This window comes from Bombina bombina, chromosome 3 (genome assembly GCF_027579735.1).
Source record: "Bombina bombina isolate aBomBom1 chromosome 3, aBomBom1.pri, whole genome shotgun sequence".
NCBI classification, from domain to species: Eukaryota; Metazoa; Chordata; class Amphibia; order Anura; family Bombinatoridae; genus Bombina; species Bombina bombina.
The window spans coordinates 86,660,902-86,687,949 of NC_069501.1; the positions used below are offsets into that span (position 1 = coordinate 86,660,902).

The following is a 27,048-nucleotide window of genomic DNA, read 5'->3' on the forward strand; positions in this document are numbered from 1 at the left end:
CAAGAGCCACCACACACAGACGGATCTTGAACGTGGGCTTCAAATGTCGTATTCCTCTTGTCAAGCCACTCCTGAACAACAAACAACATCAGAAGCGTCTTACCTGGGCTAAAGAAAAACAGACCTGGTCTGTTGCTCAGTGGTCCAAAGTCCTCTTTTCTGATGAGAGAAAATTTTGCATCTCATTTGGAAACCAAGGACCCAGAATGGGGAGGCACACCCTGCAAGATGCTTGAAGTCCAGTGTGAAGTTTCCGCAGTCTGTGTTGATTTGGGGAGCCATGTCATCTGCTGGTGTTGGTCCACTGTGCTTCATTAAGTCTTAAGACCGCTGCTTCTTAACCTGAAGGCTCGAGCGAAAACAGCTGCATCAAGCTCCATTCGGAGCTTGATGAATTGGGCCCTATGTGTTTAACCCTGATAAAATGGTTAAACTCATATTTAAAGTAGCCACAGAGAACTGCTGGACCCAAGTGGACATGGCTGGTGAGCCAGTTGGCAGCTGCAGTCCTGTGGCTCGGTTATAGAACAAATGTAGCTTATTGACTTACAGGCCTTGTTGCTTGGGATCAGTAGTTATCTGTGGTACTTTACCTTTGTGTTTATTCCTTGCAGTGGTCACTAGTGCTAAAATCACACACACATACAAATCATAGCATGTTATTTTTTTGCACTATAATAGCCCTTCCAAGCATTGCATAGAATTACCTTTTGTAATTCCATAATACTGTAAGGTTACGTATAATGGTTTACTGGGTCCAAATAATCCTATTTTTGCTATTGAATTTATGCCCTTTTTATACTTATTATTTCAGATAGTTTGATAATATATATAATTAGGTTTATCTTGTGAATGTACAAACGCATCACCTGTTCTTCTATTTAAAGAATATAAAGGTTTTTCTATCTTTTGAAGTGACATTTGACAGCTAATGTTTACTGTTGCAACAATCAGCATATTATTCATACGTCAAAAGCCACCACATTGTAGTACAGACACATTTTTAGATCTGTGATGAATTATTCACCAAGGATTGTTTAAGCTGATCTTAAAAAGAAAAAAAATATTTTTATTAGAGGTGTAGTCCTTAAACTAATTTCTCATAACATTTTTAATAAACAAAAGTACTTTAAATCCTACAAGTAATTAAATAAAATGTATTTTGTCTGCAAGCTGAACATTTTTATGCTGATATCACTGAGAACAAGTGTGTTTATAATGTGTGACCTGTGCCTAGGGCTGTTATAGATGTAAGCCTATTTGTAATAAGGAGCTTTCATGCTGAAGAGATATAAAGGAACATAAGGTGATAATTATAAAATGCTCTAATATGCCAGATCATGTTTTATTGTACAGTTGCATGATCTGAAGAACCAATGTATTTGTTCCACCCCTGCAAAGGGATGAAACACATAGTTAAAGTCAGCTTTGGGGCAGCAATAGACTGTAAATCCTGAGCTGAACATGGTGATTGGTGGCTACTTATATCTGCCTGTCTATTGGATCAGCGACCATTTTCAGCTCCAGATCCCGTTTGAATAGACATCTGCAATACTAAAATTCTCTTACATATTAGCTTCCTTTTACAATTTTAAGTTTCTTTAATTACTATTTGGCATTAGTAAGTAAATGTCTCAATTATAATATTCAAACGGTAGAAAAAAAGTTCCCCTTGACATTTGTTCTGCCATTAAAATGTTTCTATAAAACAAATGTTAACATTTGAATGTTACATGTCACTTTTGCATCCCACTTACACTGGGACTTACACTGGTTTATGATAATCAACATTAAGATGTTAATATCTGAATGTTACATCATATAAAGGGATGTTAAAAGGAAAGTGTACTGTAAAATGGGTTTTCCCTTAAAGGGCCATAATAGTCGAAAAATTACATTAGAGCATATCATTTTAAGACTATCATCCATGCACTACTGTGTGTTTGTGGGGGTTAAACACATATTAGTTCTGGCTCATTAGTCTTAAAATGACATGATCTAACACCAGGGGCAGACTGAGACAAATCAGGGCCCCGGGCAAAATTTAGTGAAGGGCCCCCACTGTCTCACACTGACCCAAATGTATTAAAATGTATGCAAATTAACATGGTAGCCTCCCTGCCCTACCCCGGCCAGGACCCACAACGTCAAGGGCCAGATACAGGGCCCCCAAACTCCAGGGCCAGTCCCCACCCTCCATGGCCCTCATAGCGACAGACCACCCCATGCTCCAGTTCCCCTGAGCAACAAACTCAACATCAAGGGCCCAGACCCCACTAAACCCACACTTAACTGCTTAGTTACTGATAGGACAGCTGTCAGCTCCAGCTAAAGCAGCACACCAGGAGCCATAGAGATGCCATTTGAGGGCCCCTACATGCTGGGCCAGCGGTCCAGGTCCCATTTGCCTAGCTGATCAGTCCACCCCTGTCTAACACAATGCTCAACAAATATGTTAAATATTAAAGGGGAGGAACAACTATAGTAAACTGTCCCTTTAACATTTCTTTGCAAAAAAATAAAGGTTGAATGTTCAGCAAACATTCAGCATTCGTTTAAAAAGGAAAGTTTTTGGGCAACAATCCTTATTTTTAACTAATGCATCAAAACATTGCTCTGTGGGATTTTCTTGCTTCTTGGATAAGCTTTCAGAAATATAACGTCTTTAATGAAAAATGAAATACTTCTGCAGTTTATTTTGCTAACTTTTCTTTTCTTTTTCTGTTTGGATGTAGAATTCTCGGCCACCTCCTTATTACGATAACTCTGGTTTTCAGCAAGACAACTTTCATTCTTATAACTACCCAGTTCAACCCAATGTGTATGCACCTTATACTATACCCCATAACCATATATCTTCAGTGCCTCACTATATCCCACAAGTAGCTCCTCACCAGTCGGTTCCAGTGACACAGACGCTTCCAGTAAAATCCCAGTCATGCTTTTCTGCAAGTAAGTAACAATCATGGCTTCTACTTCATTTCCTGAGTGAGACAGTCTACACCAAATGTGTTATTGTTTAAAAATATAGATAACGCATTTATTACCAATTCCCCAGCTTTGCACAACCAACATTGTTATATTCATATAGATTGTAACATATAAACCTCTAAATGTCTGCCTGTTTCTAAACCACTACAGACAGACTCTTATCACATGCTTTTTTATTAGCCATTCACAAAAGACTGCAAATTAATGTGAGCCATATAGATAACATTGTGCAGGGCACAGCACTGATTGGCTAAAATGCAATAGATAATAAATAAATAGTCATGTGATCAGGGGGCTGTCAGAAGAGGCTTGGATAGCAGGTAATCACAAAAAGTATATTAATATAACCGTGTTGGTTATGCAAAACTGGTGAATGGGTAATAAAGGGATTATTTATCTTTTTAAACAATATACATTTTGAAGTAGACTGTCCCTTTAAAGCTTACTGATTTTATAATGTATTAGTTGTTTTAATTTAAAGGGACAGTCAACACTAGAATTTTTGTTGTTTAAAAAAAAAGATAATCCCTTTATTACCCATTCCCCGGTTTTGCATAATCAACACAGTTATAATAATACACATTTTACCTCTGTAATTACCTTGTATTCTGCTGACTGCCCCCTTATTTCAGTTCTTTTGACAGACTTGCATGTTAGCCAATCAGTGCTCACTCCTAGGTCACTTCACGTGCATGAGCTCAATGTTATCTATATGAAAGACATGAACTAATGCCCTCTAGTGGTCAAAATGCATTCAGATTAGAGGCAGTCTTCAAGGTCTAAGAAATTAGCATATGAACCTCCTAGGTTTAGCTTTCAACTAAGAATACCAAAAGAACAAAGCAAAATTGGTGATAAAAGTAAATTTGGAAGTTGTTTAAAATGAGATGCCCTATTTAAATCAATTTTTTAGACTTGACTGTCCCTTTAAAGAACATCAGATTCATATCTATAAAATAGTTTGGTTCCAGTTCCCAACATTTTTATTATTCTATTTAATTTACAAAATTAATTAGCTTCCAATTTATGGTGTCACCCATACTGGACTACACTCCTGTTATTTTTCTTTACCCTTCTTCTTTCCATATATTCTTATTAATATTAAATATTTTTACATTAAAAGGAGATGGTATTTTTTTTCTTTCATGATTCAGACAGAGTGTTCAAAAATATTTTTTTTCTTCTAATATCAAATTTATTTTGTCCTCTTGATATCCTTTGTTGAAGAGCATACTTAGGTAGGCTCAGGAGCATGCATGTTTGGAACACTATATGGCAGCATTTTTGCAACAATGGCAAGGCTATAATGTGTGCTGCCATATTGTACTCAAGACAGCACCCTCATAAACATACAAGGTATGCTCTTCTACAAAGGATACCAACAAAGTCATGTTTTACAAAATACATTTTGTTTCATGATCTTTTACATGTAGTCTATACAGAACTGTGGCAAACAAAACAGTAGCAGTGTCAGTATTTATAGTGAAAAGTTAACAAATCATATAAACCTAAAAAGTTAAACCTAACTTTTATGATTGGAAATTTGAAATAAATTATATATAATTATACATATTTTTTTAGAGTTCTGTCTTCTTTATTTTTTTGTTGGTTCACGGATATTTGTTTCTCCCTGATTTTTCCTTCTGATTTTTGTTAAAACTTCATAGTTCTATGGTTTATAACATCTGTTATTGCTCTTGGAAATTTTTTTTCTTCTCATCTAAAAATTCAAAATGTTAAATATATAGAAGGAAATTATTTGAACAATATAGCTACATGATCACATTTTAATATTTAACAATCTATTAAAATGAAATACAATGTTATTAAAGGGACAGTAAACACTTTGTAATTACATTTCTGTGCAGACTTCCAATAGATTAATGTATCATCAGAGTTTAAATAAAATTAGATTAAAACCTTGTTTGCTGCAATGTTTTTTTAATACTCAAATTCCACCCACCACTTTACTTATATGGAGGAGCCAATCTGGACTTGTCCCAACAGTGCACGTTTAACCTCTCCATTAGTTAAATCATGCTGGTCAGATCCAGCTGGGATGATTGACAAGCCCTGCTCTCACACAATGGGCACAGCTGCACAATGCAGAGCAGGGAGGTTCCCAACCAAATCTCCATTGTTTGCAGAAAAGATAACATTTCAAAATGCAAATTTTGAACATATATGTGGCAAGGTTGGCCTGTCATGTGCTGTTTCAGTTTCCAAGGCTGGAAAATCCACAATTTTCTGATTTAAATTAAAGGAAAAGGTGAGGGGGGTTATAGAAGTGGGGGACTGAGTCAGGGGGCAGGGTGGTAATTGCCCCCAGGCTATCTTGGTAATCAAATTAGGGACAGTGCAGAAGGTGCAGTGCCCAGAAGTTTTTATTTTTATTTTGTTATCAGTATTCTGTATATACAGTATGTTTATCTATCATTATGTGTATATAAACCTGCATGAATATATATTGTGTGTATATAGTGTAGTGTTTCTTTGTCGCTGTAGATATATGTGTAACATGCGGATGCTCCTACACTGCCCATTGGCAGAACTGTACCTGACCAGCCTGTTGCATGTACCCCCACAGAAGCCCTAGTTAAAGGGTCAGGAAACCCCAAAATTTTCTTTCATAATTAAAGGGACAGTCTAGGCCAAAATAAACTTTCATGATTCAGATAAAGCATGTAATTTTAAACAATTTTCCAATTTTCTTTTATCACCAATTTTGCTTTGTTCTCTTGGTATTCTTAGTTGAAAGCTTAACCTAGGAGGATCATATGCAAATTTCTTAAACCTTGAAGGCCACCTCTTTTCAGAATGTGTTTTAACAGTTTTTCACCACTAGAGGGTGTTAGTTCACGTATTTCATATAGATAACACTGTGCTCATGCACGTGAAGTTATCTGGGAGCAGGCACTGATTGGCTAGACTGCAAGTCTGTCAAAAGAACTGAAATAAAGGGGCAGTTTGCAGAGGCTTAGATACAAGATAATTGCAGAGGTTAAAAGTATATTAATATAACTCTCCATAAGAGGGGCGTTACCCCATTACTAGAGACTAACAAGTTCCTTAAGAGTTTAAAAGTACCGTATTTTCATAGGAAAGTTAGGCAGTTTATACTATCTAGTTGCTTTTGGCTCAACGTGTAAACATGATACTCATGACTTATAGTTTTAAACATAGCCTTTTTACTGAGTGGCTGAACACTTTCTCACTACCCTTGTATCCGGGCTATTTGGCCCCATACTATATGCCTGAATCCTTAATGTTAATATTAAAATGTAGCTCTATATTGCATCTCGAGACTTTATACATCTTGATTATATCAACATGAAACCAGATATAGCACAACAAATCTAATAGTCTCTCTTGTCTTAGTGAGACCTATAGGAGATGATTTTACTCATGACTTATAGCTTTAAACATAGCCTTTTTTAATGAGGGGCTAAACATTTTTTCACCACCCTTATATCTGGGCTATTTGGCCCCTTACTATATGCCTGAATCCTCAATGTTAATATTAAAATGTAGCTCTATTTTGCATCTCAAGATTTTATATATCTTGATTTTAACACCATGAAACCAGATATAGCACAACAAATCTAATAGTCTCTCTTATTTTAGTGGGACCTATAGGAGATGATTTTTAGTCTTGTAAAACTAGCCTTATATGTTTCCCCCTCCAAGAGTTTGTCACACTGATTAAGCTATTTCCAAGTAAGCTTCCTCTTGATCCAACTGTAATTTGGTCCATGCTTCCTGTCCCTACACATCATCATGACTGATATAAGGCCTCCTTCACCCCCCTAAGAAATGAGTCCCCTAGCAATAGGAGAACTAAATACACGGCTTCTCTTGCCTATGCCGTAATTTTCATTACCCCCTAAGCACTTATTTACTCTTTTATAAAACCACAGTATAGAACCCATCCCCTTATTTAGATCAGCAGGTCTGATCTACAGTACCTGTTTACCAAACCACCATTTCTAAAGCATTTTTCAGAGGCTTCTTTCAAGATCATCGAGATTAGAGCAAAGCCTGTATGTGCCTCTATATCTAGTTTGATGTCCCTAGTATGGATTCTATTTGTTAATAGGGGAGTGTATATTACATTTTACTATACTACAGAATGTATCATATCCCACATTTCATATTTTATTTTGTACTGTAGCTTTATTTCATAAATCCTAATCCTGCCTACAAATAGAGTTAAAGCTTTTTGAACCCAAGCTTACTGTTTATTACTACACTACATTCTACTAAATGCAACATTCCCATATATTATATTACAACGACTATCTATAATATTCTTAACTCTATCCATAACCGATATAAAAAAGAAAAGAGGTTGGTTTGAGACCCAAAAGTGGTCTCTCTTATTATATATTAACCTTCGGTAGAAGCTCTATTTTGCTTATGTTTGAGGTTTTGGTGAGACCTCTAGAGTGCATTAGAAGGTTTACACCCAAATTGGCAAATCACAACTGTAATCTAGTGTTGTTTGTTCTTCTTTCTAGATGGTTTGTATACACTCAACATTGTAATGTACTTGACATTCTGTGTAATGACTAATTATGTATACTGTTTTTTTTTTCTTCTTTTATTGTGATTTGCTCTTCGAAACCTCAATAAAAATATTTAAAAAAAAAAAAAAAAAAAAAAGTATATTAATATAACTGTGTTGGTTATGCAAAACTGGGGAATGGGTAATAAATGGATTATCTATCTTTTAAAACAATAAAAATTCTGCTATAGACTGTCCCTTTAAGATAGAACCTTACATTTTAAACAACTTTCCAATTTACTTCTATTATCAAATTTGCTTCATTCTCTTGTTATCCATTGCTGAAGAAGCAGCATTGCACGGCTGGCAGCTAGCTGAACACATCTAGTTAGCCAATCACAAGAGACATCAGCTGCTATTTCCCACTAGTGAAGGATATATTCTTTTTAAACAGGGGATACCAAGAGAACAAAGCACATTTGTAATAGAGGTGAATTTAAAAATGTCTTAAAATGAAAGCTTTCTGATTCATATAAGTTTAATTTTGACTTTCCTATACCTTTACTATGACTGTAGGCAGCTCTGCATGGGGTCGATCCGATAAAAATCGTCGCCCGCAAAAGCCGGCGACGCCAATATTTGCGCTGGTTTGGTATCCTATATACGGCGTAACCTAGAAGTTACGCCCGTATATTTCTGCCGTCGCCCGTAGTTTTTTTGGCTATAGGCAGGTATACCAAACCAGCGCAGTTTGGTATCCAATATGCAGCGTAAGGACTTACGTGGCGAAAATGGAGAAAACTTACTCCATTTTCACCTCGCCACAAAAAGCAGCCGTAAGAAGCCTTACGCTGACTATTGGAGCCCCGTAACTCCCTAAACTAGCTAGAAAATAAACCTAACACCTAACGCATGCGCAATGTCTATCTACCTGTCACCCGCGATCTGCTAAATAAAACCTAACACCTAACGCATGCGCAATGTCTATCTACCTGTCAACCGCGATCCCCCCCCCCCGAAATCCCTAATAAAGTTATTAACCACTAAACCGCCGCTCCCGGACCCCGCCGCCATCTACATAAACTAACCCCCTACTGTGAGCCCCTAAAACCGCCGCCATCTACCTTATCTATCCCCTAATGTGAACCCCTTACACCGCTGTCATCTACCTTATCTATCCCCTAATCTGACCCGTTACACCGCCGCCACCTATATAAAAATTATTAACCCCTAATCTAATCCCCCTATACCGCCGCCAGCTATATTAATATTATTAACCCCTAATGTAAGCCCCTTACACCGCCGCCATCTCTATTAAAATGATTAACCCCTAATTTAATCTACCTACCCCGCCGCCAGCTATGTTATCTATATTAACCCTAAGTATATTATAGTTAATATAGGTATTACATTATATATATTAACTATATTAACCCTAATTATATTAGGGTTAATATAGTTAATATAGTTACTATAGTATTTATATTAACTATATTAACTCTATCTAACCCTAACACCCCTAACTAAATTTATATTAAATTAATCTAATTCATTTATAAACTAAAATATTCCTATTTAAATCTAAATACTTACCTATAAAATAAACCCTAAGATAGCTACAATATAATTAATAATTACATTGTAGCTATGTTAGGGTTAATATTTATTTTACAGGTAAATTGTTAATTATTTTAACTAGGTATAATAGCTATTAAATAGTTATTAACTATTTGATATCTACCTAGTTAAAATAATTACCCAATTACCTGTAAAATAAATCCTAACCTAAGTTACAAATATACCTACACTATCAATAAATTAAATAAACTACAAACATCTATCTAAAAATACAATTAAATTAACTAAACTAAATTACAAAAAAAAACAAACACTAATATACAAAAAATAAAAAAAAGATTACAAGATTTTTAAGCTAATTACACCTATTCTAAGCCCCCTAATAAAATAATAAAGCCCCCCAAAATAAAAAAAATTCCCTGCCCTATTCTAAATTAAAAAAATTTCAAAGCTCTTTACCTTACCAGCCCTTAAAAGGGCCTTTTGTGGGGCATGCCCCAAAGAATTCAGCTCTTTTGCATTTAAAAACATATACAATACCCCCCCATTACAACCCACCACCCACATACCCCTATTCTAAAACCACCCAAACCCCCCTTAAAAAAGCCTAACACTACCCCCCTGAAGATCTCCCTACCTTGTCTTCACCACACCGGGCCGAACTCCTCATCCAATCCGGGCGATGTCTTGCTCCAAGCGGCAAAGAAGAATTCTTCCTCCGGCGATGTCTTCCTCCAAGCGGCAAAGAAGAATTCTTCCTCCGGCGACGTCTTCCTCCAAGCGGCAGCAAAGTCTTCATCCTTCCGGCGGCATCTTCAATCTTCTTTCTTCGCTCCGCCGCCGCGGAGCATCCATCCCGGCCGACGACTGAACGACGAATGAGGTACCTTTAAATGACGTCATCCAAGATGGCGTCCGCCGAATTCCTATTGGCTGATAGGATTCTATCAGCCAATCGGAATTAAGTTAGAAAAATCTGATTGGCTGATTGAATCAGCCAATCAGATTCAAGTTCAATCCGATTGGCTGATCCAATCAGCCAATCAGATTGAGCTCGCATTCTATTGGCTGATCGGAACAGCCAATAGAATGCGAGCTCAATCTGATTGGCTGATTGGATCAGCCAATCGGATTGAACTTGAATCTGATTGGCTGATTCAATCAGCCAATCAGATTTTTCTAACTTAATTCTGATTGGCTGATAGAATCCTATCAGCCAATCGGAATTCGGCGGACGCCATCTTGAATGACGTCATTTAAAGGTACCTCATTCGTCGTTCAGTCGTCGGCCGGGATGGATGCTCCGCGGCGGCGGAGCGAAGAAAGAAGATTGAAGATGCCGCCGGAAGGATGAAGACTTTGCTGCCGCTTGGAGGAAGACGTCGCCGGAGGAAGAATTCTTCTTTGCCGCTTGGAGGAAGACATCGCCGGAGGAAGAATTCTTCTTTGCCGCTTGGAGCAAGACATCGCCCGGATCGGATGAGGAGTTCGGCCCGGTGTGGTGAAGACAAGGTAGGGAGATCTTCAGGGGGGTAGTGTTAGGCTTTTTTAAGGGGGGTTTGGGTGGTTTTAGAATAGGGGTATGTGGGTGGTGGGTTGTAATGGGGGGGGGGTATTGTATATGTTTTTAAATGCAAAAGAGCTGAATTCTTTGGGGCATGCCCCACAAAAGGCCCTTTTAAGGGCTGGTAAGGTAAAGAGCTTTGAATTTTTTTTAATTTAGAATAGGGCAGGGAATTTTTTTATTTTGGGGGGCTTTATTATTTTATTAGGGGGCTTAGAATAGGTGTAATTAGCTTAAAAATCTTGTAATCCTTTTTTTCATTTTTTGTAATTTAGTGTTTTTTTTTTTTTGTAATTTAGTTTAGTTAATTTAATTGTATTTTTAGATAGATGTTTGTAGTTTATTTAATTTATTGATAGTGTAGGTATATTTGTAACTTAGGTTAGGATTTATTTTACAGGTAATTGGGTAATTATTTTAACTAGGTAGATATTAAATAGTTAATAACTATTTAATAGCTATTATACCTAGTTAAAATAATTAACAATTTACCTGTAAAATAAATATTAACCCTAACATAGCTACAATGTAATTATTAATTATATTGTAGCTATCTTAGGGTTTATTTTATAGGTAAGTATTTAGATTTAAATAGGAATATTTTAGTTTATAAATGAATTAGATTAATTTAATATAAATTTAGTTAGGGGTGTTAGGGTTAGATAGAGTTAATATAGTTAATATAAATACTATAGTAACTATATTAACTATATTAAGCCTAATATAATTAGGGTTAATATAGTTAATATATATAATGTAATACCTATATTAACTATAATATACTTAGGGTTAATATAGATAACATAGCTGGCGGCGGGGTAGGTAGATTAAATTAGGGGTTAATAATTTTAATAGAGATGGCGGCGGTGTAAGGGGCTTACATTAGGAGTTAATAATATTAATATAGCTGGCGGCGGTATAGGGGGATTAGATTAGGGGTTAATAATTTTAATAGAGATGGCGGCGGTGTTAGGGGCTTACATTAGGGGTTAATAATTTTAATATAGATGGCGGCGGTGTAAGGGGCTTACATTAGGGGTTAATAATTTTAATAGAGATGACAGCGGTGTTAGGGGCTCACTTTAGGGGGTTATAGATTTAATATAGCTGGCGGCGGGGTACGGGAGCAACGGTTTAGGGGTTAATAACTTTATTAGGTTGCGGCGGGGTACGGTAGCGGCGTTTTAGGGGTTAATAGCTTTTTTTATTGTTAGGCTAGTGAGGGGGGATAGCGGATAGAGGGTTAGACGTGTCGGGCTATGTTTAGGAGGCGTGTTAGTGCGGGTGATTTAGACTTTAGTCAGGTTTTATAGGCGCCGGCAGTTTCTAACGTGGCGCAAGTCACTGGCAACTCCAAAACTCTGTACTTACGCAGATTTCTGGACATCGCTGGTTTGTGAGACTTGCGCCACTTTAGCAAGTGACGGCGCCGCATATTGGATGGCTCGAGTTGCGAGCTGAAACTGCGGGCGACGCGGGTTCCCTCGCTTGCGCCGCAAACTGCGATCTATATCGGATCGCACCCCATGAGTGCTGTAAAAATGTCCATATTATAACCAATGATCCACTACCAATTCATTTTTAATTTATAGCAAATATAGCATTTTCAGAGGGGTGGTTTATATACCTAGGCCACTTGTTCGTTGTATATTACAAGAGAAATTGCAACATGAGAATGGAATATTTAAATAACTTTAAATGTTATGTAAAATGTGTATTGTATACAAATATGTGATCATCTAGTTATCTAATAAATCATTTCCTTCTATAAAGGATACAATGTGTCTGCCATTACACTAAATTATAAAACTGTGTATTGTATACAAATATGTGATCATGTAGTTATTTAATAAATCATTTCCTTCTATAAAGGATACAATGTGTTTGCCATTACACTAAATTATAAAACTGTGTATTGTATACAAATATGTGATCATGTAGTTATTTAATAAATCATTTCCTACTATAAAGGATACAATGTGTCTGCCATTACCCTAAATGATAACTATGTGTATTGTATACAAATATGTGATCATGTAGTTATATTGATTCAATAATTTCCTTCTATAAAGGATACAATGTGTATTGTATACAAATATGTGAACATTTAGTTATATTGATTAAATAATTTCCTTCTATAAAGGATACAATGTGTCTGACATTACACTAAATGATAAAACATGTAGATAATGTTTTTGTGTAACCCATATTTGTTTACTAATTCTGTCATTTACTTCTTTTAGAATCAAGAAAGTATGTTTGGATTGTTGCAGCCATCTGTATACTCGTTGTGGCAGCAATTATTATTGGCGTACTCTGCTGGAAGTTTTGTAAGAATAATATTTTTTTATATTTTTTGTTAAATGGAAGAAGTTTGATAAACCAGATAAAGAACCTTTATGGAAGGAATTGAAAGATTGAGGTTACAAACAAAATATTTCTGTCTGTATAATGTTCATTTCATAGGGGTCTTATCAGAAGCAGCTGGACTTTAAAGGGACAGTAAAGTTAATATAAAACTCTCACGATTGAGATAGAGAATGCCATTTTAAGAGACTTCCCAGATACTTTCTTTATTAAATTGAGCACTGTAAAGTGAAAACTGCCTTAAAGTGAAACAAGGCAGTTTTAGCTATCTTTTACCTTGCCAGTGTGTTTAAAAACTTAAAAAACATGTTTAAACTAACATATATTAGAGATGCAATATTGCTAAGTTTAGTTTAACACTAGCTCAGCACAGTATTCAATAAATACTGTACCTGTAAAATAGTGACAATTACTGTAGTAAAATTTGCCAGACTATAACACTGAGACACAGATTGCACTGTAATGCTGTAAACAAAGTGAACTGTGCATAACAAAATGGTGCCAGTCATTTTTCTCGCAATCTCACGAAGATTACAGCACTGTTTCAAATATTTGGAGGTTGAACTGCAGCTCCACAAAGCGCTGTAAAGTGAAGCGCTGTAAAGTGAGGTATACCTGTATATGAATATATACATATATATATATATACACATATTAACACATAAATATATATGTATATAAGCATATACATATATATATACACATATTAACACATACATAAATATGTATATAAGCATATACATATATATATATATATATATATATATATATATATATATATATATATATACAGTCACATATTAACACATAAATATATATGTATATAAGCATATACATATATATATATACACATATTAACACATAAATATATATGTATATAAACATATACATAAATATATATATATATATATATATATATATACTGTATATATATATATATATATATATATATATATATATATATATATATATATATATATATATACATTTATATATACATTTATATATATATACACACATATTAGCACATAAATATATATAAGCATATTCATATATATATATATATATATATATATATATATATATATATATATATATATTCACATATTAACACATAAATATATATGTATATGAATATATACATATATATATATATAAATATATATATATATATACATATTAAAACATAAATATATATGTATATAATCATATACATATATATATATATATATATATATACATAATAACACATAAATATATATAAGCATATTCATATATATATATTCACATATTAACACATAAATATATATGTATATAAGCATATACATATATATATATATATATATATATATATATATATATATATATATATATATATATATATATATATATATATATACACACACATATTAAGACATAAATATATTTTTTATATAAGCATATACATATATATTTATTGAGAACACATAGTCCGCATATACCGTAATGGAAAGGCACTTTTCAGTGCCAATTTGTTTCTAACACCCCACACACATCAACTTTAATCCCTAAAAAACTGCTTTGTTCAGGGTTTTTTTTAAAAAACAAACAAAGATGTTATTATTTTTTTTCAGAAGGCACTACACATTTTTTTGGTGGGGCAGTTGGGCACATCTAAAAAAATTAACCTGAGGTCTGACCTCTGGTTAAACTTTTGAGCGTTAATTTGCCCGTTAACAGCATGCAATAAATTAGCGCTCCCCTTGTAATCTAGGCCATATTTTTTTCCAGAGTATTTTTGTGTGAATGGTTCAGTTTTCTTTCTCTTATTTTAGTAATCGATTATACAGGTTGCAAAAGTTCTGACCACTCCCACCATTGCTATTTAAAGCCCCGCCCACTGTGTGTCACCACAAGACATCTAATACAAATTGCACACAATTTGCACAAAAGGGACATGAAAACCAGATTTTTTCTTTTCTTTCAAAATTTAGATAGAGCATACAATTTTAAACTTTCTATTTTATTTCTATAATCTGTTTCCTTCTTTTTGTATCTTTTGTTGAAAAGTATACCTAGGTAGGCTCAAAAGCTGCTGATTGGAGTTTGCATATATATGCCTCTTGTTATTGGCCATCAGCTAGCTCCCAGTAGTCCACTACTGCTCCTTCAACAAAGGATGCAAGGAGAATGAAGCAAATTAGATAATAGAAGAAAATTAGAAGTTGTATGCTCTATCTGAATCATGTTAGAAATATCCATGCCAGGGCAGATTTTTACAATGTGGGACATGTTCCTGAGACACTTATACTACAGCATAGTAGACCAAAAACTTGGGCTGTCCCAGGAAAATACTGACAGTTGAGAAGTATGCAATATGTGCTTTTGCACTGACACTGAAAACATTAATCCCTAAAGTAGTTTATATGTTATGGGAATGGATATTTTATGCCAGTTAGCTGCAAATTTGTCTTATGGGTTGAGATTATTCCAAACATTTATTTCATGTGTTTTTACAGTATCATGTAGTTCTGGCATGGCGTGTGGCTCATCAGGAAAGTGCGTCAGCGCATCAGAGTGGTGTGATGGGACACCGCAATGTCCTAATGGAGAAGATGAAGCATTCTGTGGTAAGTATGTTACAGCGAGTCACCAAAAATGTTCTAACAAATAATTATATGTTAACAAGCAACCCCCCATGACCCCTTTTTTAAAACTATGATAAGTACCACTGTGCACCTTTCCTTTCTGGGCATTAGACTCTTGTATTTAAAGGGACACTGAACCCATTTTTTTTCTTTTGTGATTCAGATAGAGCATGCAATTTTAAGCAACTTTCTAATTTACTCCTATTAAATTTTCTTAATTCTCTTGGTATCTTTATTTGAAATGAAAGAAAGTAAGTTTAGATGCTGGCCCATTTTTGGTGAACAACCTGGGTTGTTCTTGCTGTTTGGGGTTAAATTCACCCACCAATAAATAAGTGCTGTCCAGGGTTTGAACCGAAAATAGTGTAGATACCTTCTTTTTTCAAATAAAGATAGCAAGAGAACGAAGAAAATTTGATAATAGGAGTAAAATTAGAAAGGTGATTAAAATTGCATGCTCTATCGGAATCACGAAATAAAAAAATTGGGTTCAGTGTCCCTTTAAGTAATGTTTTTTAAATATAAAAAAATCAGATCTCAAATATTTCTTCAATATTTAGCACTTAAAATGCAAAAATGATATGTATAACCTGCCGTATTAGGATTTGTTCATTTGTTAGATTTATTTATCCACAATGACACTATACCATGTTTGTTTGAGAAGATAGAAGCAGTAGATTAAATGGACATTATATTTATTTTTGTTATATATGCATAGTATATATCAGTTGTTAAAAGTACATTAAACACTTGTTGCTTTTGTGTAAAAACTGTGCTTCTCACACACGCCCTAGAGAGGCAAACAAAGCACATTCTGTACCCTGTAAACAGTGCAAATCAATAGCTAGTTTGGGTAATTTAGAGCATATGGAAAACCTAGGTTACATTTTTTGCTTTTCTGCCTCTTTAGGGACTGTAGAAAAAGTCCAGTGGTTCACACAAAAGCATGAGATGTTTAATATTTCTTTAAATTCCTATTAATTTTGTATAAAAAGTGTTTGTCCTACACACTGTGCACAATGTATTAGGATTCTAAAGTCTGTAGTAAACACTCCAGCCTATCTCGGGGCAATAGAAAACCACAATTTTAATAATTATTTTTTTAGAAACAATTGCCAACATAAATCATGAAAGTACATAATAATCTTGCATTTCTGTGACAGTTCGGCTTTTCGGACCTACGTTTCAGCTGCAAGCCTACTCATCAGAGAAAACCACATGGCTCCCCGTGTGCAATGAGAATTGGGATAATGAGATTGGAAGGAAAGCCTGCAGTTCAATAGGATATAGTGTGTAAGAATAATCATCTCTTATTTATTTATATTTTAGAACACATTACTAGAGCTAGACAGGAAGTTTCAAGATCAAGGTATAAAACCTTTTAAAATTCATTAAAAAATACAAAAAGCATAAACTGTTCCTAGTACAATTTTTTTTTATTACATATTTATGTTTCAATAGTCAAGTATTAAATCATTGCTAGAAATGGAAGGTTATTGCATGACTACTTAATTATTTTAATGCTAAATTATGCCTCATTAGAGTTCCTAGATGTCCCATCTTTTTCGGGACAGTCTTGATTTGGAGCTCTGGGCTTCTGTTTCTCTCAAATCTATTATATATGTCCCTGTCTCATAAAATAAAACCAGGAACTTCCTAAAATCTACCAAGTAATTCTAAATTACACCAAGAACACGTAGCAACAATCCCAGGTCACCTGCCTGTACACAACCCATCCTGAACCCTCCCAGGATGCACTGACTCCGCCATGTGTTGTATGGCCCTACCATACCAGGTTCCACATACCTGCTCTCACCCAAGGTTATCCTGAAAACCTGGCCTGTTAGGGAGGCCTGATGACAGGTTTGAAAACCAGTGCCCTAGATTAGACAAGAATGCAAAGAAAAATGTAGTGTGACAATAATCTTTGGTTACATTTGAGCTACATCACCCTCCATAGAAAAATTACTGTATAGAATTTTCTAACTAAATATGTCCTTGAGAATCTAGAGAAGTAGGTAATATCCATAAATCAGTAGCAAAAAAACAGAAGCCTTACCTTATACCAGAAGAAGATTTTTTTTTTCTATAGTTTTATCTGTGTCTTTAGAATTATTTACTTTAATGAAAGTCAGTTAATCCTCTATGCATGACTTGCAGTTTGTTACCAGAAACTGAAAATCCTACTTCTTCTTTCTCCTAGTCTTAAAAGGACATTAATGATCTCTTGCTTTTGTGTAAAAATGTTGCTTGTCACACGCTCCCTAGACAGACCAAAAAGCAAAATCTGTAACCTGCAATTTCTGCAAATCAGTAGGTGGTTTAGGAAATTTGCTGCATCTGAAAAACCTAATTAATATATTTTGCTTTTTGGTGACATTAGGAAGCGTGGAACAAAGTACAATTTTGACACAAAAGCAAGAGATGTTTAATGTCTCTGTTGATTATTTGTTGATAAATGAAATCCTAGAGGGACGTTACCAAACCTAAAAACCTGTACATAAAAGGTTTGTCCATCCATTTTTTTATTTAATCTTGTCCTTGTTATTTGTAATGAAAATATGTTTTGGTAAAATGAATTACACTAGTAGCTTCTCAAATCAAATACAACAGGAGCAGTCCAACTATTTCTCAGAGAGGGAACAAGGTGCATATACTGTATATATAAATAGCTCATCTGTTTACATTGCTGAGAATTCTGAAAACCAATTTCTAAAGATAAACAAAAGCATAGTTGTGTAGACAGGTGTCTCCCTAGATAACAAACTTTTAAGTAACCTTACTGTTTACTACCTAAACACTAAGGGCTAGATTATGAGTGGAGCATTAACAGTTACGCACAAGTGAAAAGGGGTTTATCCCGGGTGTTTGCGCACGTCTATTTTTTCACTCGTAAAACAAGTTGAATGTAAACGCAATCGCTTGAGCGCAATTGAAGTTAAGTATTTATGTGTAGTGTGATAGGAGCGCCTAAAGGTGGATTCCTGCTGCTAAAAAAGTTCTTCCCTCAAAGAGAACTAAATGGTGGATAAGAAGAAAAAATGGGGTTTATTTAGCAGCGCTAAAAAAAGCTAGGAAATGATGATACCAATCTAATTTATGTTTTATACAATCTATTTTATTTAAAAATTCTTATAACACATAAAAACAACAGCAAATGCTTTTCCTAATTAATAAAGGGACGTCTCCCTTATACAACACTTATAAAAACAGACTAGAACCATATAATCCTAGAATTTAAGGTATAAAGGAATTAATTCTATAGATAACATATGGCAAGCAACAAATTTCTAAGATAAATGGTGAATTAAATATTTAAAAGGCACAAATGTATCAATCCTAATAGCTTTACAGTTCTTCAGTAACAAATTCAGTTATAAAGTTACACAGTTACTTTCCTTGGACATATAATTGGCTCAGGTGTGCTGGATAGTTAAAAAGGCAAAAAACAGCCAATATTCTGATTTAGGTGCCAAAGCAATTGTGGTTAATGGAAATGGTTAATTTAACAGATGAATACCTTGATGTCTTTAAAGTTCAGTTTGCGTGTTTTAAAAAACGTAGTGCAAATTAGTGTAGAGGTACCTTAATCTGTCCTGGTTGCAACCGCTGATTATCTTCACTGTGAGGGATTCACAGACTGTTTGTTCCTGGTGCTTCTGATAAGTCATCTGACCTTCTCTTTGATTCAGAGGTCAGGGGTGATGATCCGTTCTGGTGATGTAGTTATCCTTTTTTTGTTTTCCTTTCTTCTTATAGCCCAAATATTGTTTTCATCTGGGTTCCCTCAGACTTCTTAAGGTTTGAAGAAATCTTTGGTCAGTGTTTAGCAGTAACACCGTATTCCCTGAAGTTACCAAAGGTAGATTTTAACTTGCAGGGTCAGGAGAAAAGTTTAAAGTTGCAGGGTCACACAGCTTTGTGACAGTAGTAAATGAAGTTTAGTAGAGTGTAGCAGGTCCCATTCAACGCGTTTCACCCTTCTGGGCTTTATCAAGAAGCCCAGAAGGGTGAAACGCGTTGAATGGGACCTGCTACACTCTACTAAACTTCATTTACTACTGTCACAAAGCTGTGTGACCCTGCAACTTTAAACTTTTCTCCTGACCCTGCAAGTTAAAATCTACCTTTGGTAACTTCAGGGAATACGGTGTTACTGCTAAACACTGACCAAAGATTTCTTCAAACCTTAAGAAGTCTGAGGGAACCCAGATGAAAACAATATTTGGGCTATAAGAAGAAAGGAAAACAAAAAAAGGATAACTACATCACCAGAACGGATCATCACCCCTGACCTCTGAATCAAAGAGAAGGTCAGGTGACTTATCAGAAGCACCAGGAACAAACAGTCTGTGAATCCCTCACAGTGAAGATAATCAGCGGTTGCAACCAGGACAGATTAAGGTACCTCTACACTAATTTGCACTACGTTTTTTAAAACACGCAAACTGAACTTTAAAGACATCAAGGTATTCATCTGTTAAATTAACCATTTCCATTAACCACGATTGCTTTGGCACCTAAATCAGAATATTGGCTGTTTTTTGCCTTTTTAACTATCCAGCACACCTGAGCCAATTATATGTCCAAGGAAAGTAACTGTGTAACTTTATAACTGAATTTGTTACTGAAGAACTGTAAAGCTATTAGGATTGATACATTTGTGCCTTTTAAATATTTAATTCACCATTTATCTTAGAAATTTGTTGCTTGCCATATGTTATCTATAGAATTAATTCCTTTATACCTTAAATTCTAGGATTATATGGTTCTAGTCTGTTTTTATAAGTGTTGTATAAGGGAGACGTCCCTTTATTAATTAGGAAAAGCATTTGCTGTTGTTTTTATGTGTTATAAGAATTTTTAAATAAAATAGATTGTATAAAACATAAATTAGATTGGTATCATCATTTCCTAGCTTTTTTTAGCGCTGCTAAATAAACCCCATTTTTTCTTCGCAATTGAAGTTAAGCCACGTCAGGTTAGTGCAACCTCAGAGCTCTGGTTACTGTTTCACAAAACAAAAATGTGTCACAAAATACAACAAAAATACATCACAAAGTACAGTTACACTCATAATAACACTGTCTAATAACAATTAATTAAAAAATATTGCACAAAAAAATTATGAGGACTCAGTTGTTAGAAAAAAAGGCTTCAAAGGGCTTTAACATAGACATACATATATATACATACATATATATACATGTCTAAAGATGTATATGTGTATATATGTATATATATATGTGTGTGTGTGTGTGTGTGTGTGTACATATGTGTATATAAAATTATCTACTGTATGTATTTATATGTGTATATATGTATTTACAGACATATACACACATATAAACACATAAGTACATATCTATACACACATATATATATATATATATATATATATATATATATATATATATATATATATATATATATATATATATATATATATATATATATATGTATATATATATATATATATATATATATAAGTTCATTAGTGCCCTTGGCAGTTAAGTAGATGAAAACATTTCAAAGCATATTTATACAATATTCATGTTTAATAAAGTGTTATACTGTGTATTTACTTTAAATATTTCACATCCAATGTTCTGCACATAGCAGAATATGTTCTAAGTATTTATTAATAGATGTTCCTATATATATATACAGGGAGTGCAGAATTATTAGGCAAGTTGTATTTTTGAGGATTAATTTTATTATTTAACAACAACCATGTTCTCAATGAACCCAAAAAACTCATTAATATCAAAGCTGAATATTTTTGGAAGTAGTTTTTAGTTTGTTTTTAGTTTTAGCTATTTTAGGGGGATATCTGTGTGTGCAGGTGACTATTACTGTGCATAATTATTAGGCAACTTAACAAAAAACAAATATATACCCATTTCAATTATTTATTTTTACCAGTGAAACCAATATAACATCTCAACATTCACAAATATACATTTCTGACATTCAAAAACAAAACAGAAACAAATCAGTGACCAATATAGCCACCTTTCTTTGCAAGGACACTCAAAAGCCTGCCATCCATGGATTCTGTCAGTGTTTTGATCTGTTCACCATCAACATTGCGTGCAGCAGCAACCACAGCCTCCCAGACACTGTTCAGAGAGGTGTACTGTTTTCCCTCCTTGTAAATCTCACATTTGATGATGGACCACAGGTTCTCAATGGGGTTCAGATCAGGTGAACAAGGAGGCCATGTCATTAGATTTTGTTCTTTTATACCCGTTCTTGCCAGCCACGCTGTGGAGTACTTGGACGCGTGTGATGGAGCATTGTCCTGCATGAAAATCATGTTTTTCTTGAAGGATGCAGACTTCTTCCTGTACCACTGCTTGAAGAAGGTGTCTTCCAGAAACTGGCAGTAGGACTGGGAGTTAAGCTTGACTCCATCCTCAACCCGAAAAGGCCCCACAAGCTCATCTTTGATGATACCAGCCCAAACCAGTACTCCACCTCCACCTTGCTGGCGTCTGAGTCGGACTGGAGCTCTCTGCCCTTTACCAATCCAGCCACGGGCCCATCCATCTGGCCCATCAAGACTCACTCTCATTTCATCAGTCCATAAAACCTTAGAAAAATCAGTCTTGAGATATTTCTTGGCCCAGTCTTGACGTTTCAGCTTGTGTGTCTTGTTCAGTGGTGGTCGTCTTTCAGCCTTTCTTACCTTGGCCATGTCTCTGAGTATTGCACACCTTGTGCTTTTGGGCACTCCAGTGATGTTGCAGCTCTGAAATATGGCCAAACTGGTGGCAAGTGGCATCTTGGCAGCTGCACGCTTGACTTTTCTCAGTTCATGGGCAGTTATTTTGCGCCTTGGTTTTTCCACACGCTTCTTGCGACCCTGTTGACTATTTTGAATGAAACGCTTGATTGTTCGATGATCACGCTTCAGAAGCTTTGCAATTTTAAGAGTGCTGCATCCCTCTGCAAGATATCTCACTATTTTTGACTTTTCTGAGCTTGTCAAGTCCTTCTTTTGACCCATTTTGCCAAAGGAAAGGAAGTGTTGATGCCATTAGACCACACCCCTTCTCATTACAGAGATGCACATCACCTAATATGCTTAATTGGTAGTAGGCTTTCAAGCCTATACAGCTTGGAGTAAGACAAAATGCATAAAGAGGATGATGTGGTCAAAATACTCATTTACCTAATAATTCTGCACTCCCTGTATATTTATATATCTTTACCTATATATAATCATCTATATATAAAGGTATACATATATATTTTTGCAAAAACAAACAAAAACATTAGATATATATAGAAATATGTATTTATGACTAAATAGAACATATTCTATGTGAAGAGCATTGGACTGTGCAATATTCATATTTTTATGTCGGGTTAGCACACTTGAAAATATGCAATCAGAATGCGCATGAGTAGGGTGTTTGTTTTCTTTTTTTGCTCTATTGACTTCTATTGATTTCTAATCGACTTACGCTTGTCGGGTTAGCGTGCGAAAAACAGTTTACTTTCAACTTGTAATACAAGCACAACCCAAGGCACAGTTAACGCTCGATCGGGAGAGTTAAATCTGGCCCTAAATGTGTTAATGTTAAATAGAACACTAATGGCTAAAAATGTTAACCTAGTTTCCGTAAATAATACACTTAACGCTAGATAACAGATGAAAGCTATCTGATAGGTAGCCAGATATCCTATTGTAACAATGTGAAAAAACCTGTGAAAGAAAAAATATATAGTGCAATACTGCTAAATATTCACCATGCACAATAACAATAACCGGATATTATGGAATAAAAGGTCAACGTGTTTTTAACTTTTTTGTGGGACATATATTTTTGGAACATAACACAGACTCGTCTAAGAACTTTTTCATACATTATTCTTGTTTTTTTTCTATTTGGGACTTACAGGACTTTTTTTCATCTTTGTCATATGTTTTTATTGTACATGTAATATATGGATCCATATTTGTATCTTTTGTGAGAGATCTCAATAAATAAATTGCTAACTATTTTTATTTTCATATTTATGCTTAAATACATTGCTACATTTGTCTGTATGGCAGATTAACCCTGCAGCTGAGCTTTTGTTTAGCGCTTCTGACTTTACACATATAAAAATCTTAACCTGAAAATTGAATATATATATATATATATATATATATATATATATATATATATATATATATATATATATATATATATATATATATATATATATATATATATGTTACGAGTAAGGTAAGATATCCGGGTAATCCTAGGATTACCCGGGTAAAACGGACATTACCCAAGTGACTGTGGGTAAAGCCCGATGTACTGTAATTCCCCCATCTACATTATTTTTTTTTTGCCTCCATTTGGAGGGTTGAATGGTGGTGCCCTGCCGATCCTCTGCCATCCATCCCAAGTAAACCTTGGGGAGTAAGGTTTAAAAGGGGGGCTTCGTCCACCTTTAAACCCCCAGGCAGAGGCAAAAAATATAGTAAAGATGGTGGAATTACAGTGTATCATACATGTTTGATGCGGTGACTTGATGAAGCGCATGCACTCTGAGGGGATTTATGATCTTACATAAGGGTTTACCCACAGCCGCTTGGGTAATGTCCGTTTTACCTGGGAAATCCTAGGATTACCCAATATTAGACTTTACCCATAACATATATATTATAGAACTTGTTAATATACATTGAACTTTGCTAATATAAGATTTTTTTAAATATATGTATGAAATATGGTTCAAACTAGATTTTTTTTTATTATCATTTGTTTTGTTTTTTTTGCTTGTTTAAGACTCTTTAGTGTTGCAGAATTCTCTGTATGTTAATTTGTGGAACACAGTTATTAGTGGTTGTTGCCGGTCTGTGTTTGGAGCCAATGTCATCTCGAGAATGGCAGGTGCTTTACTGTTCTCTGTACAACATTTTGTTTATGTTTATACATTGTTTGCCTATATGAGCTTTGTGCATTATTAGACTAGTCATGAAAAACGTATGAAATATATTATTCAGTGTCCCCTACATAGAGCAGGTATCTGTGTATCTAGACACATTACACATCTGTATACTTAGTGGATGTATATTTCAGTGAATTTAGGTAAAATTTGTCTCTCTATCTACCGCTGTCCACCAATAGAGTAAAGGGAGTTATCCTTCCCCCTAGAGATAAACCTGTCTCTGGATGAGCTGTGCACAAATATGTATTTTTTTTTATTTTTTTTTAGTTTGAAAAGCAAAACAAATCATTTTTAATTCATGCAAAATTATAAAACCTTTTTTTAATTAGCATAATAGTTTTTTTGCTTGTAGTTTAAAGGGACAAAAACCCCTATATATAGATGTGTTCAGCTAGCTCCCAGTAGGGCATTGCTGCTCTTTCAGCAAAGGATACCAAGAGAGTAAAGCAAATTTGATAGAATAGATGTAAATTGCATATGTCTAAACTTAAAAACTACACTTTTTTTGTAATAATGTAACACTTTTGTTTGCTGGTAGGATTTATGAGGTATTGTAAGCCAATGGTAGTTTAGGAGTACTCCCACCGGTGACATCAGTGTTCCTGTTCTGCTTTGCCTTGGCCAGTTACGGGCAGATGGGCATAAGCTCATTGTGTAGCTTTGTTATTTAAAAACAAGCAAAACGAAGCACAACTTCCTCAGCCGTATTGTTGGAGAGGGGCACGCCACTACTGTATAAGCATGAAAATAAAGTTTTGGTTTATTACGATAAATAATAATAATAACAATAATAATACATTTTTAAAATACTCCATTTAAGATAAAACAAATGAAAAATAAATGAGCTACAATGTCCCTTTAAGTATGGAGTGGCAAATCAGTCAAAATGAATAATTATCATATACGGCAATGCTGTATAATTTTCCTTTATTAAATATTTTATGTGTGATTACCGTTTGAGTTTAATGTCCCTTTAATACATCACTTCCATTTCCACAAGAGAACTGCATAATAGAGCCATTTAAAATATACATGTTTTATACAATCATATTCTCAGTGTACCTAAGCCTATTCCTGCAGCCTCAATTCATCACTCACTGGTACCACTTTATGTGATGGTTGCAGCGAAGCAGTCTTTTTTTCTATGGCAGCACACAAAAGCCTCTGATTGGCTATAGAGCCCACAGCAAAGGAAGTGTTATGTAAAACATATAGACATATAACATGCATATAAAAGATTACATGTACTGCTCTGATGATAGGAAATGAAGTGAAGCTTCATGTATCATTACCGCGTCCTTTTCTGCCTATTTTGACAACCTAACTTTACCATTCTGTTTTGCAGGAGCACGTATTATAGAAGTGAACCTGCAGTGCTTTCGTCTTTGGATAGTGGTGTTATGAAGCTGAATACAAGCAGCTCCAACTCTGATTTCTATAGGAAGCTTTACAGAAGGTACATTCTACCTTATTATTTAGCTGAATGTTCTGGCTTTACAGACAACTTACTGTGCATAATCACATTTTATGTTTCTGATTCTAATGTCTTTGTGGAAGCTGATAGTGAACACACAAAACTACATAAATAATTATGGCATTTATCCTCTTATAGGCTCCATAACATATTTTCCTTTGTTCTTTCTCCGACAGGCCCATTTATCAAGCTCCGTATGGAGCTTGAAGGGCCGTGTTTCTGGCGAGTCTTCAGACTCGCCAGAAACACAAGTTATGAAGCAGCGGTCTAAAGACCGCTGCTTCATAACCCTGTCCGCCTGCTCTGAGCAGGCGGACAGGAACCGCCGGAAATCAACCCGATCGAATACGATCGGGTTGATTGACAGCTCCCTGCTGGCGGCCGATTGGCCGCGAGTCAGCAGGGGGCGGCGTTGCACCAGCAGCTCTTGTGAGCTGCTGGTGCAATGTTAAATGTGGAGAGCGTATTGCTCTCCGCATTTAGCGAGGTCTTGCGGACCTGATCCGCAGTGTCGGATCAGGTCCGCAAGCCCTTTGATAAATGGGCCCCCTAGTCTTAAAAGGACATAAACCATCTCTTGCTTTTGTGTAAAAATGTTGCTTGTCACACGCTCCCTAGACAGACCAAAAAGCAAAATCTGTAACCTGCAATTTCTGCAAATCAGTAAGTGGTTTAGGAAATTTGCTGCATCTGAAAAACCTAGGTAATATATTTTGCTTTTTGGTGACATTAGGAAGTGTGGAACAAAGTACAATTTTTACACAAAAGAAAGAGATGTTTAATGTCTCTGTTGATTAGTGGTTGATAAATGAAATCCTAGAGGGACGTTACCAAACTTAAAAACCTGTACATAAAAGGTTTGTCCATCCATTTTTTTTATTTAAACTTGTCCTTGTTATTTGTAATGAAAATATGTTTTGGTGAAATAAATTACACTAGTAGCTTCTCAAATCAAATACAACAGGAGCAGCCCAACTATTTCTCAGAG

At 35.0% G+C, this 27,048-nt stretch overlaps 1 protein-coding gene across 2 annotated transcripts in view; it reads left to right on the top strand.

Moving 5' to 3' along the window:
- The window catches only part of TMPRSS2 (transmembrane serine protease 2), a 115,143-nt gene that overhangs the window by 37,418 nt on the left and 50,677 nt on the right, over positions 1-27,048 (top strand). For both annotated transcript variants that reach the window (XM_053705906.1, XM_053705907.1), the window contains exons 3-7: positions 2,736-2,952; positions 12,881-12,967; positions 15,503-15,613; positions 16,795-16,924; positions 25,932-26,042. In XM_053705906.1, the coding sequence (XP_053561881.1) occupies positions 2,736-2,952; positions 12,881-12,967; positions 15,503-15,613; positions 16,795-16,924; positions 25,932-26,042 (656 nt within the window). The remainder of the gene's footprint in view (positions 1-2,735; positions 2,953-12,880; positions 12,968-15,502; positions 15,614-16,794; positions 16,925-25,931; positions 26,043-27,048) is intronic.